Raw genomic sequence first — 19,256 nt, 5'->3', positions numbered from 1 at the left:
CGCTTGTTAAGCTTAACGCAGGAATGCTTTACAAACATTCAGAGATGGACTTACACACTTGCTTTACTTCTCTCGGGATAACTTTGTCGGAGATGAAATGCCGGGTTGCTAGCGAAGCTCCAAATGCTATCCAGACCACCGATAGGTCCCGCATGCCACAACCGCTCTATCACGTGATGCATACTGCTCCGACGTGCTAACGTTCTGAGGCGAGTTACGGCGTGTTGCAAGTTTTGTGAGGTGCTTTCGTGATATTTAATGGATCGGATTACATTTTTTATTTTTCTCCGATATCCGATCCAGTAATTTAGGTCAGTATCGGACCGATACCGATACGTTATATCGGATCGGTCCATCTCTACTTTAAATTAGGGTGCACAAACCCAGAACAAAGTTTTGGAGTCACCCTGTCAAATAAACCAGTTAAATGACCTTTGCAGTACTACAGATTTACTGTGAGGAAGAGTCGAGAAAGATCTTGTTTTTCTTAATATTCTTTGCTATTAAGTGTCATGTAGAGTAGTTGTTCTGGCTCCTCTGAGTCCATCCTGAGTGGAGTTTCTCCATTGAAGAAGCTCTCCGTACACCTGTCTAGTAATCAAATATGGAGTATACACGGCCGGAGTTTGCAAGATTTCTCTGACAGATCATGGTCGTCATTATTAATTCCATAATTAACCAAACTTGGATATCCACCAACTGCCCACAAACAATCTCTAAGTTTCCATTCACTCTTAACTATACTAATAACTAATAAAACTAATGACTATCACAGGTGGACCATATTCTCCTCTTCGACTCCTGGTAATTCTTTATCTCTTCTTTGACAGGGCTCCCATATGCAAACCTGTAGTGCTGCTAAATCTCCCTGCCAACTGCTCTCTATCAGTAAACCATTCACTTCTTAACTATGACTTCTTTAAACTTGCCAAGTCTTGCCTGGGTTTGCTCTTTGGATCCACCTTTTGGCAAAGCATGACACCAGAACTGTTACAAACATTCAGATCTTCACTGCAGCTTCTACCAAGAAAGAAAAGGACAGGGATTATATCAGTTTGTTAGTGTTTCTGTACTTTTTCGCTCCTTGACATATACACACTTTGTCTTGAGTGACTCATATGTGTGACTGTAGATTGAGGTGCAGTACATGGAGTCTGTAGAGGGTTGATTCTGGATGCATAGGCATAAATAGTGACAAAATGGAGACACTGAGGAAATGTCAGATTATCATTTACCATCTGCCACACTGTAAAAAAAAATTGTAATATAAAAGTATTCTACTGTGTATTTTACAGTTTTGTACTGTTCTTCAAGAATATCATTAAATTCACATAAATAGACTGTGATTTAACATTTCAAATGTAAATCAACGTAAAATCACTGTAAATGTAATAAAACATAATTTTCTTGTTTTTTAAAATGTATCTGTCTGTACATATGCATATTTAGATTGTTAAAATACATTCACAAATGTATCATAATTTCACAAATATTTGTCCGTTATTTGAAAGATTGAACTGTTAAATTCAAAAATAATGCTATGGAAAAATCTATAAAATGATTTGTATAAACTTTTTTTTTTACACCAAATAATAATAATAATTATTGTTATTTAGGGCGATGGTGGCTCAAGAGTTGGCAGTTCGCCTTGTAATCAGAAGGTTGCCGTTTCGAGCCCCAGCTCGGACACTCTCGGTCATTTTGTCCTTGGGCAAGACACTTCACCTACCACCTGCTGGTGATGGCCAGAGGGGAATTATAGAGTAGAATTGTAAGGCGCTTTGAGGGTCTCAAAGCGCCTCCTTTGCATATATAAGTTAACATGAAATTTCAGACTTAACTCTTGTATGGTGTTCGGGTCTGTGAGACCCGTGTTCATTTTTCTTCAAAAGAAAAATCAAACAATTAATTATTTTTTCACGTGTAAATGTGTTGTGTCTTTCCACTCACTCCACTTGATTATAACTGATTTATTTATAACATTTTATATAAAAGAAAAACGAGAAGCACATTAATTCATAAATGTGATCTAACAAAGGTAAAGGGAAAAAATTAACCATGTTTGCTGTTCATATGTCTTGTAATTGGGATGAAGTAAACATCTGTTGAGTAATTTAACATAAAATTGTTTGATAGTGTTAATTTGGAAAGCCAAAACTCTAGCGGGTCCACCAGACCCATGAACACTGACTGAGTAACAAAAATACGAACACCACACAAGGGTTAAAATGACAAAAAGTAACTGTCTTAGTCTAAATGATTAACTTAACTCTCCAGCCCTGTCTCCAGTTCAGTAACTTCAAATATATGCTTCACATATTCATAGTTTTTTCCATGTCTAATTCATTAAAAGTTTTTCCTTGACCTTAAACAGGGTGTAAAAACTGCCTTCCTGCGTCACAGTCTGCAAAGACATTCTGACCATATAATGGTCAACATGGTGAGATATTTTGAAGCCAATGGGCAGCATTGCTGCCATTTTGAAATGTCCATGAAAAACTTCAAATTTTCTCTGTCCACAACTTATTATGCTATTGTCCTTTTTTTTGGTGTAGTGTATTGAATTAGATGATTGAAGTCTGAAGCAACAAGGTATATTGGCCGTTTATTTATTTAGCAAACAGGGGCGTCAGTGGCATGCAGAAGCCACAACAGCCTGAGGGCCCTAACAAAGAAAAATAGACCGAACACAAATTTCTCTACTTTTTGTGCTAAGTTTATTTTTTTGGTCAAATACTATTGTGTGAAGACTACCAAAATGCTTGTTGATACTGAATAATTCGATGATTTGCACATTCATAGGGAACATCTAGTAAAACACATATGATCTAGGAGCTAAAGACAAGACTCCTAATAAAAAGAGAGAGACATAGAGTGATAAGACGCAGAGTCAGAGGTATAAGAGAAAGTGACAAGGAGATAGAAAATTTATCGCTACGACCACTTTTCTACTACTAGAAGCCACAGAAGTTGTCTCCTTTTTTTTTTGTCTCCAGAGCATATGTTAAAAACACCACATTCATATTTCAGTGTTTTCAGTGAATATTAAAAGCACAGTGAACACTCAAAAGTGTGTTTTTTTATTTGTCAAGGTCAGAGCTATTTATAGAAGGGTGTTACCAGAAAAGCACTACTCTGTGTCCATTATCACCAGGCCTTGTTTCTTCCACTCTACACTGAGTGTGTGCTCTTGCTCCAGTTCCCAAGAAACTGGGCTTGGGGAAGGTGTGGGTGGGTTAGCGTTTACATGATTTAAAGCGTACACACAATAAGGCGATCTTCTTAAAGGTGTAACTGAAAATGGTGTACTCTGGCATTCCATAGATGAATGTGCTCCTTCTAAATTGCAATTGGCTGTCTGTTGTTGCCATGGTAACAGTGACTGGATGTCAGCCTTAATGCTGAGTTTTCCTGTGTGTTTATTTCAAGACACATCGTCTCACTAGGCTGATAGCAGGAGAGGCAGAGAATTGTTGCATTTAGGGCAACAGGGAAGTGCTACACCTGTGAATTTGTAGGAAGATAATATTACAAATGTGCATGCTACATACAAATTGTTGGTTCTTATTTTTTTAATGCTGAGTAATCACCTTTGCCTCTGTGTGTCTCCTGTAGAGAACTGATGAAGAGGCAATAGTGGACCGCGGGGGCACACGCTCCATGCTCACCACCAATTTTGAGAAGGAAGAACTAGAAGGTAACATCACTAAGTGATACTGAACATTTGCTTGATACAACAGAGGCCAAAATATTCAAATGTTTATTCCCAGGTGACTCAACAACTGCTCACACCAACATTTTCCATAACACTGATCAATTATATCTATCATTTTCATGTGTTATATAATATCAATGTAATATATAAAAGCTACAACATAGCAGTGTTAATCATAGCAGAGCCTAGGAACACCAGAAAAGCTGTATATAATATCAGTCCACCTGTCTAAGTCATTGCAAATGGATGTTGGATTTTGATGTGAGTGCTGCTGCATCAAAGAGCACAAGGTCTTTTCTCTGCACATCTGCTTGCATCAGCATTTCAGATGACATAAAAGAGACAGAGGTGCAATTTCTGCACCAAACAGCATCCTGAATAGACAACAAAGTTCAAAGGGTTACAAAAGGGTTTGCTTTTTGTAAAAGTGGACTTAATTTTTGTTTAAAAAGAAAAACCTTAATAAATCCACAGGGAAATATCAGCAAATAAGAAAACATCTTAAAAATGCAAAAAGATCAGTACTCCATGACAATCATATAATGTAAGCAGACCAAACCTTGGGTTTAGTCCAAGAGGATCTGGAACAGGCTCTCTGTTATGATATGTTTAAAAGTCATTAACTTTATAGTGCTAAGTAGCATCGCATGTTAAGACAAAGACTAACCTGACTATGTTAACAACAATGAGAGAATTGAATGTTGACTCACCAGTTTTAGTAATACAACTGTCCCCATATCTATTTTTGAATTTATTACCTTTATTATTTGACATTTTTCTTCTGCTCTTGCTCTTGACAAAGGCGGTCGCACTTTTCTCCTCTCCGCCTTTCCCTTAGCTTCCCTGCTTAGCCTCTTATGTCCTTGTCTAGTCTCGTGTTTTGTATTACTTTTCCCTGGAACACTCTCTCACAGTCTGTTCTCTAAAACCTAAAAGAGGAATTATGGATTTGATCAACTGGTCCCTAAATGCAATTGACACCCCTTTCTCAACGAGAAGTTTGGGCTTGGGTGAGCCTGAGTGCTGAAGATATCTACCTATTCGGAACCATGGTAACAGGGTTCTGGCTGATCGGAGCTGGCTTGGCCCTGACTTATCGAAGAATTAAGAAAGCGGAACCGGCTGTTTTTTTTGTTTCCTGTTCTCATGCTGTCCTCCCAGGAGCCCAGCATGAGTAGAGGTCTCTTTTTTTTCCTCTTGTACTTTCCCATTGTAGTGTATATTTCAGTGTTTTTTTTTTTCTGTAACGCTACCAATCTCCGACCTGTATCCCCATGTGATGTCTGTGTCGTGTGTGTGTAAGGTTGGGGGGGGGGGGTCCTATTTCACTGCAGGCCAACCTGCACGTGGCGAATAAAGCCTTGATTGATTAAAGGTAGTGAACATTACTCATACTAACGTGCTAAACCTGTAATTTTGCAATACAAGTGTAATTAAAAAAAACCCAAAACAATCCTGATGTATTTACATGTTTAGTAAGATGACCAAAGACAATCTAAACTAGGTGAAAATAGGCAAAATAATGTGGGTACATGAAATAATTTTAGAAAGCAGCATACAAGACAAAGGCCTGTTAGGAGGCAAATGGTGAAAATAAATGTACATTCATACCGAGAGCATTAAAGAGTTTTCTGTGCAATAGTCAAACAATAGAAAGCTTTGGTACACTCAAAAGATGAGTTATTACTGAAGCAGAATTGGTTCCCCGTCAGCATCCACAGAATTTTTGTTACCAGGCAACGTGGATCTAGGTAGCTGGCAGAAATGTCAGTCTTTTATTCTGACACTCTGTCAGTGAGGCAGTACTTTCATCTCAAGGACCCGCATCTCTGGATGATGGTTTCCATAATTACTTTATTCTTGTCTGTTGCTATGGTAACACAGACTCTTCAAAAAGCAGGAAAAGAAGATCCTCTGAAGTTATGTCACTGCATAACTCCTCCTACTAGATTAGTTCTAGGAGAGTTAATTATGTGTATTACATCACTGTTAATAGATCCAATTCAAATACAAAATTGAACAATATCTCAATAGAAAGTATTCCCTTAATGTGTTAAGTATGACCCCTATTCTAAAAAATTGGAATGTTGTGTGAAATGTAAATAAAAAAAATATGAAAATATGAAAAGAATAATATGAGCTTGTTTTGAATTTAAATTTGAATTTGTTTGCAGCAACATGTTACAAAAATATTCTTTCAACAAGAGTCGTAAACATTTGGGAACTAAAGAGATCATCAGTTGGACCTTTTGAGGAGGAATGTTATCTCATTCCTGTCTGACATTCTAGGACTCTAGCTGCTCAACAGTCGTGGGTCTTCTGTCATATTTTTGAAAGGTCCGGACTGCAGGCAGGCAATTCAAATCCTGGGCTCTTCAACAATGAAGCTACGTTGTTGTAAAAGGTACAGCGTGCGGTTTAGCATTATCCCTCTGAAATATGTGAGGCCTTTCCTGAAAAAGATCTTGACTACACCAGAGAAGAGCGGTGACGTTTCTGTTCACATGTTACTTCTTCTTTGGATAACAAAGCTTGTGGATAACATGGTGGACTGTTTTCATGAACAGCAATTTCTAGAAGTGATCTTGAGTCTATGTAGATATTTCCATGACATAATCATGGCTGGGTTTAATGCAGTGCCGCTTTAGGTTGAGAAGATCATGAGCATTCAATATTGACTTATTAGAGTGTCCCTTACACACAGAGACTTCTCTAGAGTCTCAGAATCTCTTGAGTATATGATATGCTCTATATGGTGACATAGTCACAGCCTTTGCTGTTAATGAGCATTATTCTGAAAGCTCTAGATTTTTATAGAGTGGTAAATCTCTTCCACTTTTACTTAAGAGAAGCTCAGTTAACTTAATTAGGTGCAAAATGTTCCTCCGGTTATTTCTTTATCACCGCTTACTTTTTGTAATCTTTTGTTGCCCGGTCCCAACATTTTTGAGACATGTTTGCTGACATTAAATTCAAAATCAGGATGATATAATTTCTCTAACTGTTCAAAGTCAAGGAGAAATTTCGCCACCACCTTCCCCTTTTTCACAAGGGAAACATGGTCTTTTGATAAGCTGATGTCCTCAGTAATCTCTGTCATCGCTCAGGAGCTGTTGAGGATGGAGGACTTTCAGCACTGGGTATCTCACCTGCAGCTGGATGTGAGATGTCTTCTCAGATGTATGCCTGATAGGTCGCTGTGAGTGGGGAGACCCAGAAGTGTTCGCTGTTGGTGACCACTTGGATGTGGTTGTTATGAGGAAAACTCTGACAACAGGTGCTTCATTGACTGGGTAGGGGGGTATTTTCAAGAGAAGGACCATAAATGGCACTTGTTTGAAGTTGCTCCTTCAAACAAATATGTGGAGGACAGTTTTTCTGGCTTTGAGCTATTTCTTGCTGCTTCTGAAAATTGTAATGTCTTGTTAAGGACGTCAATGCAACAGCAGTGGTGTATATAAACTGTCAGGGAGGCTTTCTCTCGGTGACATTACACAAGTTGGCTCACAGCCTGATTATGTAGAGCAGCAAACAACTCCTCTCATTAAGTGTGACGCATGTTCCTGGTGTGTTGAACACTGGAGCGGATTTGCTCTCCAGAGGTTCTCTACTCTACAGGGAGTGGTGACTCAATCCCAAAATAGTTTACCAGCTGTGGGACAAGTTTGGTAAGGCGTCCATAAATCTGTTTGCATCATGCAATGAATTATTTTCTATAAGAAACGAGGGCGAGGACACAAAATCTCACCTCACCCATGGCTGAATGTGCTGCTACATGTGTTTCTCCCTTTCAACCTCAGGGAGCAGTGACTGTCTCTGATTTTAATTGCTTCTCATTGACCCAACAGGTCATGGATGACCATCCATGGCCTGTTGGGTCAATGAGAAGCAATGAGCCTGTCTGCTCCACAACCAGCAGTGGCCACTGCCTTTGTGACTCAATCCCAAGAGGGTTGAGGGACTTAGCGTCACAGAGACATAGGCAGCTTTTTCAACCACATCCAATGCAGTTAGTTCTCAGGGCCTGGCATGTGAAAACTTGAATTTGAATGAGTCTGTTCTTCTTCTGTGGGTCATTGAGACCATTCAGAGTGCAACAGCTCTTTCCACATGTTCACTTTATGGTGTGTATCTTAGATATGGTGTTCAGATAGTGCTCAGTTCCAAAGCTGTTATGCTTCCTTCAGGATTTGCTAGATAACATGTATTAAAATGTATTTGGCTGCAATTTCAGCCTGTCATGTTGGCTTTGGTTCTGCACCAATTGGTCAGAATTCTCAGATAAGGAGGTTTATGAAGGGAGGCCACTAGCTGAGGCCTCCTGCCAAGCCTGTTTTTCCCTTGTGCGATTTACTGACAGTTTTAGAGGCACTTTTAGAGCTGCCTTTTGAGCCTTTAGAATGTCTTTACTTAAAGGAACTTTCACTCGAAACACTCCTATTGCTGTCTAGATAAAATCCGATGTTTCTGTATCCTATGCCTGCCTTCGTGTTTAAGGATAGGGAGTCTACCTATAGCTGTCCCACACTGGAGCTTTTAACTTTTCATCTCCTGTTTTTTGCTGATGAGAGCCAGACGTGGCTTCACTTTGCAGTGTCTGAGCTTAAAAATGTAACCAGAACTAAAGGGTTTAGGAAAAGCAACAAACTCCTTCCTGGGATCCTTCTTACAGAAGGAATCATGTGTCCCTCCAGTGGTTGCCACACTGGAGTGCCAGGGACTGCAGCCTCCTGTGTACCTGCATGCACATTACACCAGGAGAATACCAAAGGCTAGGTCACGCACCTTTTTTAAGAGTGTTTCTGTTGGGGACATCCATACAACTGCTAGCTGGGCAACCCCACACACATGATTTAGGTTTTATTGCATTGATGTTACCGCACCCTTGTCACACTTAGCATGTTTACTATTATTAGCTGCATGCTGACTTTAGCCTTGTTGACTTTACTCTGCAATATTCTATATTGCATAAAATTTGGAGCAACACTGAAAGGAGTTCCCAGAAATACTTGTTTCATGTTTGATTAACATTTGATATGAAATTATAGCAAGCAGCTGCTTTAGGAAGTTACTGACATCAGGAATATATTCTGTAAATGTATATTTTACAGAATTTTGAATATGAATATATTTGAAATAATCAGCTATTTTAGCTATTTTAAATAGTCTCCAGTTGGCATCAAAAACTGAGATATATATAAAGACTATCTCTAATCAAAGAAAACTTTGTAATGTCAACAAGTACAAGAGGTTGCCACACATGACATGAATAAACTGAGAACATAAACTGTACTGCTTCTTCAGAGGCCAAGGCAGTTGTATGATAAGACTGCAAAACCCAGCAAAAGCCAATCAGAATTACTTTTGTCAGTAGTCACATCCTCAATACACACCCATGGACTTGAGGATGTGGACGCTAAAACACAGCATGTCACACAGCTGAGTGAATTCAGGCTGAGGCTGACTGAAAGCCAGTGAGATGTGGCAACAGAAGAAAAGGAAAAGAAACATCCTATGACATCAGCAGTAGTTTAGGCCTGGAGGACAAGTGCTATATTTGTAAAGTCCTTCACTTGTGAGACTTGCTCATGAACTCTAAAGCTCTCTTGCTTTCCTGTTATGTGTTCCTCAGCTGCCTAGGTCCTGTCTGTTCATATATGAAATTTCCTGCATATGCACAGTCATTCTCTCCTCGGCTTCTGACATGCATAATTCAGTCAATGCTGAGAACAGTTTGCATCGGCAACGGTACATGCTCTGTTAAGAAGATAGCCTCCAAACTACAAATCTATTCTGACCTGTCGTTCATTTTCTCATTGCATCCTCTGAGATCTAATTTTTTCTCTGGATTCCTATTGGTGCAGGGTGTGTACTCTGAAATGATCTGATGTTACTGTGCTCCTAGATGATTCATCTTTTGTCTTTTCATTGCTTAAATCTGATTAGTACGCTGTGATGAGATTAGGCATGTATCCAAGCAAGTGAAAACAATTCAAGGCAATCACTGGGATATTTTTATCTGACAAAATATACAATATACAGTATCAAAAATATACAGTACCGAGTTTTTCTGATAATCAATCAGATATGTATAGGAAGTGTATTCACACTTCAACTGTACATTGCAAATATAATAATAAATAATCTTTCCTCCTATATTAAAAAATACACATATCCTGAGGATTTAAAATACTTGTACTTGTACAGTTGAAATGTTGTGTTGAAATGCACACAGTTTTCACATGAACACTAATTTCAAATGCATACTTTCACTTTAATTCAGCATGTATACTGTTACAAACAAAGTGATATATTTAATGGTTGCTAATGATAAATTATTTATGAATGAAATAACCTTTTTTACAGTGGTATGCAAAATGGGTTTGATCTTTTCCTCTAAAGGTGAATGCCAGCAAGAGTGTTGTTTTTTCAGTAAAGTAGACATGTAAATTTGTACAAAAGTGCTAGTGCCTTTGATGGGTTGATGAAAACAGTATAACCAATCACTTTCCCTTGTGTCATCTTTCTGGTGAGAAAAAAATGACTTAAAGTGATGCTCCTTTGACGCACCCTATTTTGTGGCTCCCTAGCATCAAATTTCATGGGGTATATCCATGTGGTGTCACATTATGCCGGACAATGTGGCGCCTCATATGGTGGTGAAGCCAAATAAAGAGAACAGCGTGTGCAGAAGTATTGTCTGTGTCCAGACACAGAGCTGAGAGCCGGCAGGAAGGCAGCAGTGGCCAGGCAGCTCGATTGCAATAAAAGAGGAGAAAGTCAGCTCGCATTATCTTCTCACTGACCCTGCGGATGCGCACGTACATACACATGGACATTAGAAAAAGGCCTTTGTGCTACATTGTACAATATCCTTTCACAATCTCCCTTTCATTATCTGTTCTGTATTTATTTGATGAAAGTAAGTAATTACAAAGATATTATAATGTCAAAATCATTTCAACTTGTGCAAAGATGACCAAAGACCCTAGAGGTAGTAGTTCGTTAAATAATGTCTTTGTGGTTTTTACCTAACAGACAATGGCATTTACTTCTCTATATTACTGGGCAAGTTGAGCATTGTTATTTTTATTTATGTACAAGCTACAAGCTATGATAGCTTGTTTTTATTATTTTTTTCTAGACCCGTTTTTGAAATATGATATAATAATATAATTTTCTTTATTAAACCAGCATTTGTGACAGTTAAAAATATGCCAGTATGGGTTCTTTTTATATGCATAAAAATAGGCTAAAGTCTAAACTCAACACTGCAATTCTATATGTGATTTACTTCTACTTGGGAATGAAAGGTCTATAAGTTGAATTAGATGATGTGCATTGGTATATTTAACCAATGTACTCATTCAGCTGCTGTCCTAACACATGTAGCAACGTGTTCACCTGTAGAAAAAGGTTTAGGTAAAATAATATTTACAAGTTTTCCACAAAGTTTACAGCAAATGACTCAAAATATGGTGGCTAAAGGCTAAAGGATGTTTTCTTTTCACTGGAGTACCACAAGGATTGTTGCTCAGTCCCATTTTCTTTGTATTCTACACCAGGTCTTTTATTTTATTTATCTGGGTGACCTCTGTCACTGTTATCATGCTAATGATACTTAGCTTTATTTCCACAGGAGGTACGTACCCCCAGTTGTGCCAGGGATCTAACAACATTAATTAAATTTCTGCCACGTTTAAATATAATATAATACATAATAATTAGTTTACCCAGATGGTAAAAGTGTTTGGTTAGGCAGTTATAGAGTAATGTAAGACTGCACAATGCAACCCAGCTGTTTTATTTTGCATTTTGATTTTGAAAAGATAACACAGATTTTACATGAATAATTAAAAACATTCACTGAAATAATCAGGACATTTCCTGATAAATAAAAGTTTGTCTCTAAGAATTAAACTTGTGACATTTTGGGCTTTTACTGAGCTACTTCTTAATCTTGCCACATCCCACATTGGCAGTATTCCTGCGTATGAGTCACTGGTGAGTGACTCACCGATTAGGTCTGTAAAATTTTAGATCAATGACACAGCTAATCTTCATCTTTTTCCATCTTTTCTCTAGGTCACCGCACTCTATACATTGGGGTTCACGTTCCTCTAGGCAGGAGGTCGCACCGACGACATCGTCACCATGGACACAGACACAGGAAGAGGTCCAAAGAGAGGGATTCCACAGCTGAGGATGGAAGAGAATCCCCATCACACAGTAGGTTTTGGTTCTAAAATGCTGATTTAGATTACACATTTTTACAGAACCTGGGTTATGTGCTTCTAATCCATGTCTTCCAGTGGTATTCAAATTCTTAATTTCTTTGGCTTTTTTCTTCTTTTCTGTGCTTGTCTTCCACCTATCAAACTTGCTGCAGCAGACACACCAGCTCAGAGGGTGCAGTTTCTGTTGGGGACTGAGGATGGCGATGAGGAACACATCCCCCACGCCCTGTTCACTGAGCTGGACGAAATCTGCCTCAGGGAGGGTGAGGATGCTGAATGGAAGGAGACAGCAAGGTATGCCTTTGTATTTTTTCTCCCCTGTTGTGCTTGAGACTTTGAATTGTTTCTATCTAAATAAAAGCTTATTAAATTGATGTGGCCAGCGGACTATGAGTTAGCAATGTGATAAAACATAATGTACACATCAAAACTAAAAGGAAAATACAAGGAAAAATCGAGGAATTTTTTGTGTGTTTTCTTTTGGTTGCAGGTGGCTTAAGTTTGAGGAAGACGTTGAGGATGGTGGTGAGCGGTGGAGTAAACCCTATGTAGCCACTCTGTCTCTACACAGTCTCTTTGAACTTCGCAGCTGCATCATGAATGGCACTGTGATGCTGGATATGAGGGCAAACTCACTAGAAGAGATTGCAGGTAAACACTAGATGAAGTGATTTTTAAAAGGGTTTATGCGACCTTCATGGCACAAAAACATGCAGCAGGCACATTTGTTCAAAATCTACATAATAAAAAAAACAACCCCCAGCTAAAACCTCATCTTTAGACTCGTGTTTGGTTAACTTTTTGTTTTTATGTTGGCTTTTGTTGTGAAGCTCTTCGTGGTGTTTCTCTTGAAAGCTTCTTTGCTCAAGTACTTAATATACTCGAGCCACTCTCCCAGTGTCAAGCTCTATTTTTGGACCACACTTTGTCAGTCTCTGGTACAACAGTTTTCTCATGTTCCTTCTTTCTGATGTTGCTTGTCAGTTGGGATTTCCACACAGTTGCCCTCTTCTGCTCCTTGACAGCCACCTCTGTGTCTGGTTGCTGGTTCCTGTCTGGAACTAGAAGTCCCACAGGAACTTTGTGCTGGTGTTCTCAGCCACTTTTGATGGCATGTCCCATTGGGACATGGGGATTTCTAATCCATATGCAGCAAAGATGTTCCTGTACAATATCCCAGTGACTTGGTTATGCCTCTCAGTATATGCTGTCCCAGCTTGCATATTACTTCCTGCTACTATGCCTGCACAGACTTCTGCTTCTGTGCTGTGCTTCATGCTAGCCTTTTCCATCCACCAATAGAATGTCTTGATGTCAGCCACTGCCACTATCCATGATTACCAAATCCACCCTTTCCTGATCCAGATGCTCCACATGCTCTAGGCTTAGCCTCACTTGCTCTTCTGACTGTCCCTTGTTTCAGAATTGTGTGCCAAAGCTTTTGTTGCTCCACACCTCTCTGAAACTTACTACCATTTTAAATGGTAAATGGCCTGCATTTGTATAGCGCTTTTCTAGTCCATAGGACCCCAAAGCGCGTTACACTACATTCAGTCATTCACACACACATTCACACACGATAGCACGCTACATTGTAGCCACAGCTGCCCTGGGGCGCACTGACAGAGGCGAGGCTGCCGGACACAGGCGCCACCGGGCCCTCTGACCACCACCAGTAGATGGGGTTAGTATCTTGCCCAAGGATATTTGGCATGCAGCCAGGAGGCAGCCTGGGATCAAACCACCAACCTTCTGATTAGTGGCTGACCTGCTCTGCCACCTGAGCTACAGCCTCCCCATTTTACCTCTGCTAGCGAATCTCTATTACATAATTTAAATCTAAGATCATAACCCAACTGTTCACAGCATATCACATGTATTTTTTTTATTTTAGCTGTTAATTGTGAACACCAGTGTAGTCTGTTCATTTGCTAAAGCAGAGAGATCCAAAGTGTAATTAAATAAATATTGTCTTCTTTGAATGATTGTTTAAAAAAAAAATGAAACCAAGAAAGAGACTATTGAGTGAGCTCCATTGATTCATATCAACAGAGAGAGCGGTGCACTGAGCTGCAAATTCATTAAATCATCTCAATAGAAACCGCCTGCTTGACTTGATCCTCACTCTAACAGTTTACCCACATTGTGCGCAAACAGAATGAAGGAGTATTTATACTGTACAATACTTGACTAGCTGGCACGTTCCATTTCACATTGACCAGCACCTTTAAATCTACAGTAACCAAACACATCACAGTTCAGAGGTTACTCAGGATGAAGGATGAAGAAACTTTCCTTAATTTTAATTGTAGCTTATACTGCTGTAGATGCCATATGTTGTAATATAATGTTCATTCAGTGGTTTGACGTTTTGATGATCTGTTGATCTCATTCTCTTTGGGATATTTACACCAGCAGCACTACTCTGTTTTGGTCCTGGCAGATGGCCGCCCCTCCCTGAGCCTGGTTCTGCAGGAGGTTTCTTTTTATTAGGGAGTTTTTCCTTCCTACTGTTGCCAAAGTGCTTGCTCATAGGGGGTCATATTATTGTTGGCTTAATGTATGTATTATTGTGGGGTCTACCACAACAACAAAGTGTTGTTGTCGTTGTGAATTGACACTGTATAAATAAAACTGAATGGAATTTTAGGATTTTTCCTACATTGATAAGATTAGGAAATGGATTGTCATCTTTTTAACCAACCAGATGACAGGTTGCTGTATAACCATGATATGACCTCCAATTGAGTTTAAGTTGTTGTGTAGCAATTTTTTTTAGCAGGCCTTCATGGTACAACTCCTCACTGTAGTCTGCTTACTGATCCAACTCTCAGTTCTAAACCTATACTCAAGCAAATAATTTTAATTTCTATTTGCCATTGGCTTTTATACATTTTATTTTGCAACTGCTTATTAATTTGTGATCTTTGCATCATTTCCTGTTTTTGTATATTAAAGTTAGGGTCTCTTAATTATTAAAATCACTGATTTAATGGGTTTTATTGGGGTGGAGTCCAGGTTAGCATGCACCATAATATGCCAGAAGAAGTTCATCCACAAGGAAATACAGAGGACCATTTGATCTGCTTCAAACTGCGTTTTAGATTTAGAGGTCTTCAAACTGAATGCTTTATCTGATTGTGGTAAAAACTGTTCTGCTGCACAAATCTATTGTATGTAACCTGGTTTGGTGCGATTAAATCAGGTCATTTTTTGTTGGAATAATCAGCTTAGTATTGCTGGCTGCCACACAGCACCGGACACCAGCAGCCTTTGTGAATTCAACCATTTTAAGGGGTATTGCGTTAAACACAATGGCGTTTGTGTGTGTTTTCTTCCCTAGACATGGTTCTGGATCAGTATGAGGCATCTGGCCCTGTAGGTGAAGATGCCAGGAGAAAGATCCGTGAGGCTCTTCTCAAACAACACCATCACCAAAACCACAAAAAACTGGCCAACCGCATCCCTATTGTACGCTCCTTTGCTGATATTGGCAAGAAGCAGTCTGAGCCTCACTCCATGGACAAGAATGGTGAGCACAGAACATGTACAGGACACCCACACATACACCTGTCTGTAGATGAGACTGCAAGCTTTTCTGTACTCTGTAATGTCCTCAGCTACTCACGTGTTGATGTTGTAAACAAATATATGCAGTATGTTTCTGTTTAATGCTATTATCCTTTGCATGACGATCCAATAATTATCCATCTCGACATGCTGTTTTACTGCTGTTTGATATCTCATTTTCTCCTCTTGTTTGTGTTTCTCCATGTTTGTGTATGTCTTTCTTCCTGTCTGCTGTATTTTGCATGCATGTGTGCATGCGTATATTTAACTTACCCAGTAAATGGCCTCTGTTATCACACTTTAAAATCTAAAATGTTCACCTGAAAAAACACTCCTGACGAGCACTTCACCCAGAAAGGCCTTTTCTTTTAGGGCTTGTAGGCAGCGTGTTTCTTGTGTGTTATGCTTGTCCACTCCTTCTTCACCTTTGAGTTCCTGCAGGGGCTTTGATCACATGACTCCAGACATGGTCTTTGGTGAAAACAAAACCACATGTCTTAGTGTCCTTTAGGCAGTTGCACAAAGCTACTGCCCCATCTCACTGGAAGACACAGATCAGGAAATCTGCACGGGCAACAAGATATCCTGTAGGCTGATTAGAAAGTCTGTAGACAGTAGTAGTATAAAAAGAACGTGCTAAGGATAGGAGAGTAACATTGTGATTGGTTGGATATGGCTGGTTAATAATCATGACAAAAAAGAAAAGAAAAGCTCAACATTCTTCAGTTCAAGCAGTTTTCTCCCTGTCCAAGGCTCACTGTCAAAATGTTCTTCCAGCTTTTCTACTGTTGAGGCTTCAAAGTGAAGCAATATAAAGAGTTGAAATGTTTATGTTGTTGCGGTTTTGTGAGTTTTTCCACATCTGGGAATAGACTTAATTGAACTGAAGAATCACAAAAGTTTCTATAATACTCTCCCCTCCTTGTCACTGTCATCAATATGTTTCTTAAACAGAAACCATAAGAACTTGTAGAGCAACTCTAAAAAATAGTCAGTAATGACTAACTGCAGTAACTGCTCACTAGTCTTTATTTTGCTGCTTTTGGGGATCAGCCTTTATAAAGAAATGTTTGAACATTTCTTTATAAAAGCTGGGAAATACACTTGTGCTCCTTTTTGGCAACTGAATAAAACACGGACACTGCTTTTGAATAAATTATATGCTAAAATGATTCCTTTAAAGGAGGAGTTCAGCATAATATCATTGTTACTTCTGTCTGTTAAAAATGAGTCCAAAGCCCACAGGCTGTTATCTTCCCTTGTCGGAAAGGCTGGAAACAGTGAAACAACTTGGATTATAAATGTTACAAATTAATATGTTAATTGTAGATTAAATAAATAATGTATAGCGCATTAATCGGTGGGCTTTATCAAAATGTGGTGATGGGAGTGTTGTAGGCCAGGAGCCAGCTGTAAGCCACACTAGTTTCCATATTAAAGCTACAGTTTCTTAGCTATAGTGTCGTATCGAACAGATATACATTTCATTGCTGGAACTCCTTTAAAAGCAGCACCATAGCACACTCACTTAAAGAGTTGACATTCTGAGCAAGGCATATTTTTAGCTTTTTTCTTTAACTGTTTTCATTAACGCCCACAGTTGCAAGGTGAAATCTTTGACTAAAACAAATAAAAATAAAACAAAATGAATAAGGTGCTTTAAATGAGCACTGGTTAACTGATGCACATAAATCTGAACTGGAAGTTAAAGATTGCACCTTATTTTAAACTCTCTTTAAACGGTCTAGCAACAATTTATATATTGCGCTTTAACTCACCGGGTACACTCTGAAAATGGGTACAATATTATTTGTTTCATCACTGGGGCTAAAGCTTTTGTCCTCAATAAAGACTCAGCACCTACAACAAAAAGGACCAGTGCTGTAACCCTTTTTCAGAGAATGTAACTGTACCCTGTAGTCACTCCCTGGAAATCTCTGTCTTTGTGTGGGAAAGAGGTATTGGGATAGGATGAGCCCCTGTGAAAACTGATGTTGGTTTCCTGCTCTACCTGACAGGGCAAACAGTCTCACCTCAGTCCCAGCCCGCCAACAATGAGGGCAAACAGGACGTCAGCCGAGAAAACAGCACTGTTGACTTCAGCAAGGTTAGCTACCAGACCCACCACTGATCCTGCTGTTTATCTACGGGCATTGATAGCTGGACACATAAGTAGTGCTGTATATTTAACCAAGCCTGGGTTACATATGAAATCACAACCTTCTTACCCTGGGAAACTGAGTGGAATTTAACAGGAGTACTTCTTTCTTCTCAGAGCCTGATTCTTGCTGTGTTGTTGATTCTCATTTATAAGACGTTCAGTACGACTGCATCTACATCACTGTGTTTTTAAAGCAGACCAATAAACATTTTTACTTTATAATAATGTGGTGGTTTTCTTTTTCTTTTACAGATTGACCTCCACTTCATGAAGAAAATCCCACCTGGTGCTGAGGCATCCAATGTGCTGGTAGGGGAGCTGGAATTCCTAGAGCGCCCTGTGGTGGCCTTTGTCCGCCTAGCTCCTGCTGTACTGCTTAATGGCCTGGCTGAAGTTCCCATCACCACCAGGTAATAAACAAATTGTTGGCAAAGCCCTTAACTTGCCTCTGTCTCCTTCTTCCTTTATTCTGTGCGAAGGCTGGATAGATGAGCCGGTTAACCTTTGAATTTCTCATTAAAAAAGGATTTGACTTTTACCAAAAACCTTTTGTTCTTTGTCTTGTGCAGGTTTCTTTTCATCTTGCTTGGCCCTCTGGGGAAAGGTCCACAGTATCATGAAATTGGCCGGTCTATTGCTACACTGATGACTGATGAGGTGAGGCAAGAATCTGAAGAAAGTAGCAGGTGTTTAATGCTGTGTTTTAGGATATTTTAACTCTTGCAGTGATTCTAGGCACAGTGAGATAAAACGCAAAAAAGCTTTCTAGATTATAGGTTTTTACTATTAAAGTGGAATTGCTTGTGTATGTGAAGTAATGTTTAATTTAATTATCATAAACATTATCTCCTTAGTTGATCAAATACAGTAGAGTAGGAATAGGAACGCAAACTGCAATCAGGATAGTCCCAATTCTAAAAAGTTGGAATATTATGTAAAATGCGAATAAAAACAGAATGAAATGGTTTACAAATCTCATGAACCAATTTTTATTTTTTACAGTTAAAAAATAGAAAACAAAAATTGCATAAACTACAACATTTTAACATCTTACTCTCTAATGAAAAACATTAGCTCATTTTTGATTGATATAAACAATTTCTCAAATCAAACAGGTTCTCAGTCATCCAGGTCATCGTAGTCAAAGGAGCTTGGAAAGAAAAGCGTCTGGTTATAATGGTTCAGGTCTCAGACAATTCTTTGAAGAGTCTGATGTACATTAAAAATGTGTAAGTTCAGCCAGACTGAGGAAAAATGGCTGTGTGTTCTAAAACTTCAATTCGTCTAAACTGCATTGTGAGCATTTTGTGGGAAGCTTTATTCCAAACATTTTTTGTAACATTTTACAAATATGTTTATAATACACACATTTGTCTTTTGTTTTTAGCTGTCATACTGTCATGCCTTTTAAGTCAAGGAATCACATATTTGATGGGCTGAGGCTCACCACTCTGTAGGAGAAGCTTTTTACATCATGGATAATTTTACAAAAGCATCCATCCATCCATCCATCCATCCATCCATCCATCCATCCATCCATCCATCCATCCATCCATCCATCCATCCATCCATC

The 19,256-nt window shown here is 39.0% G+C and overlaps 1 protein-coding gene across 1 annotated transcript in view; it reads left to right on the top strand.

The window, feature by feature from the left end:
* Nucleotides 1-19,256, top strand: part of LOC102204035 (sodium-driven chloride bicarbonate exchanger-like) — a 52,307-nt gene that overhangs the window by 18,961 nt on the left and 14,090 nt on the right. The window contains exons 3-10 of the mRNA XM_005744262.1: nt 3,616-3,697; nt 11,801-11,944; nt 12,108-12,246; nt 12,443-12,603; nt 15,296-15,484; nt 17,541-17,629; nt 17,936-18,093; nt 18,253-18,340. Of these exons, the coding sequence (XP_005744319.1) occupies nt 3,616-3,697; nt 11,801-11,944; nt 12,108-12,246; nt 12,443-12,603; nt 15,296-15,484; nt 17,541-17,629; nt 17,936-18,093; nt 18,253-18,340 (1,050 nt within the window). The remainder of the gene's footprint in view (nt 1-3,615; nt 3,698-11,800; nt 11,945-12,107; nt 12,247-12,442; nt 12,604-15,295; nt 15,485-17,540; nt 17,630-17,935; nt 18,094-18,252; nt 18,341-19,256) is intronic.

Source organism: Pundamilia nyererei, unplaced genomic scaffold (assembly GCF_000239375.1).
Source record: "Pundamilia nyererei isolate P.nyererei 1_Seehausen unplaced genomic scaffold, PunNye1.0 scaffold00141, whole genome shotgun sequence".
Classification (NCBI taxonomy): domain Eukaryota; kingdom Metazoa; phylum Chordata; class Actinopteri; order Cichliformes; family Cichlidae; genus Pundamilia; species Pundamilia nyererei.
The sequence above is the reverse complement of the archived record's forward strand: the minus strand, read 5'-3'. Positions and strand labels throughout refer to the sequence as shown.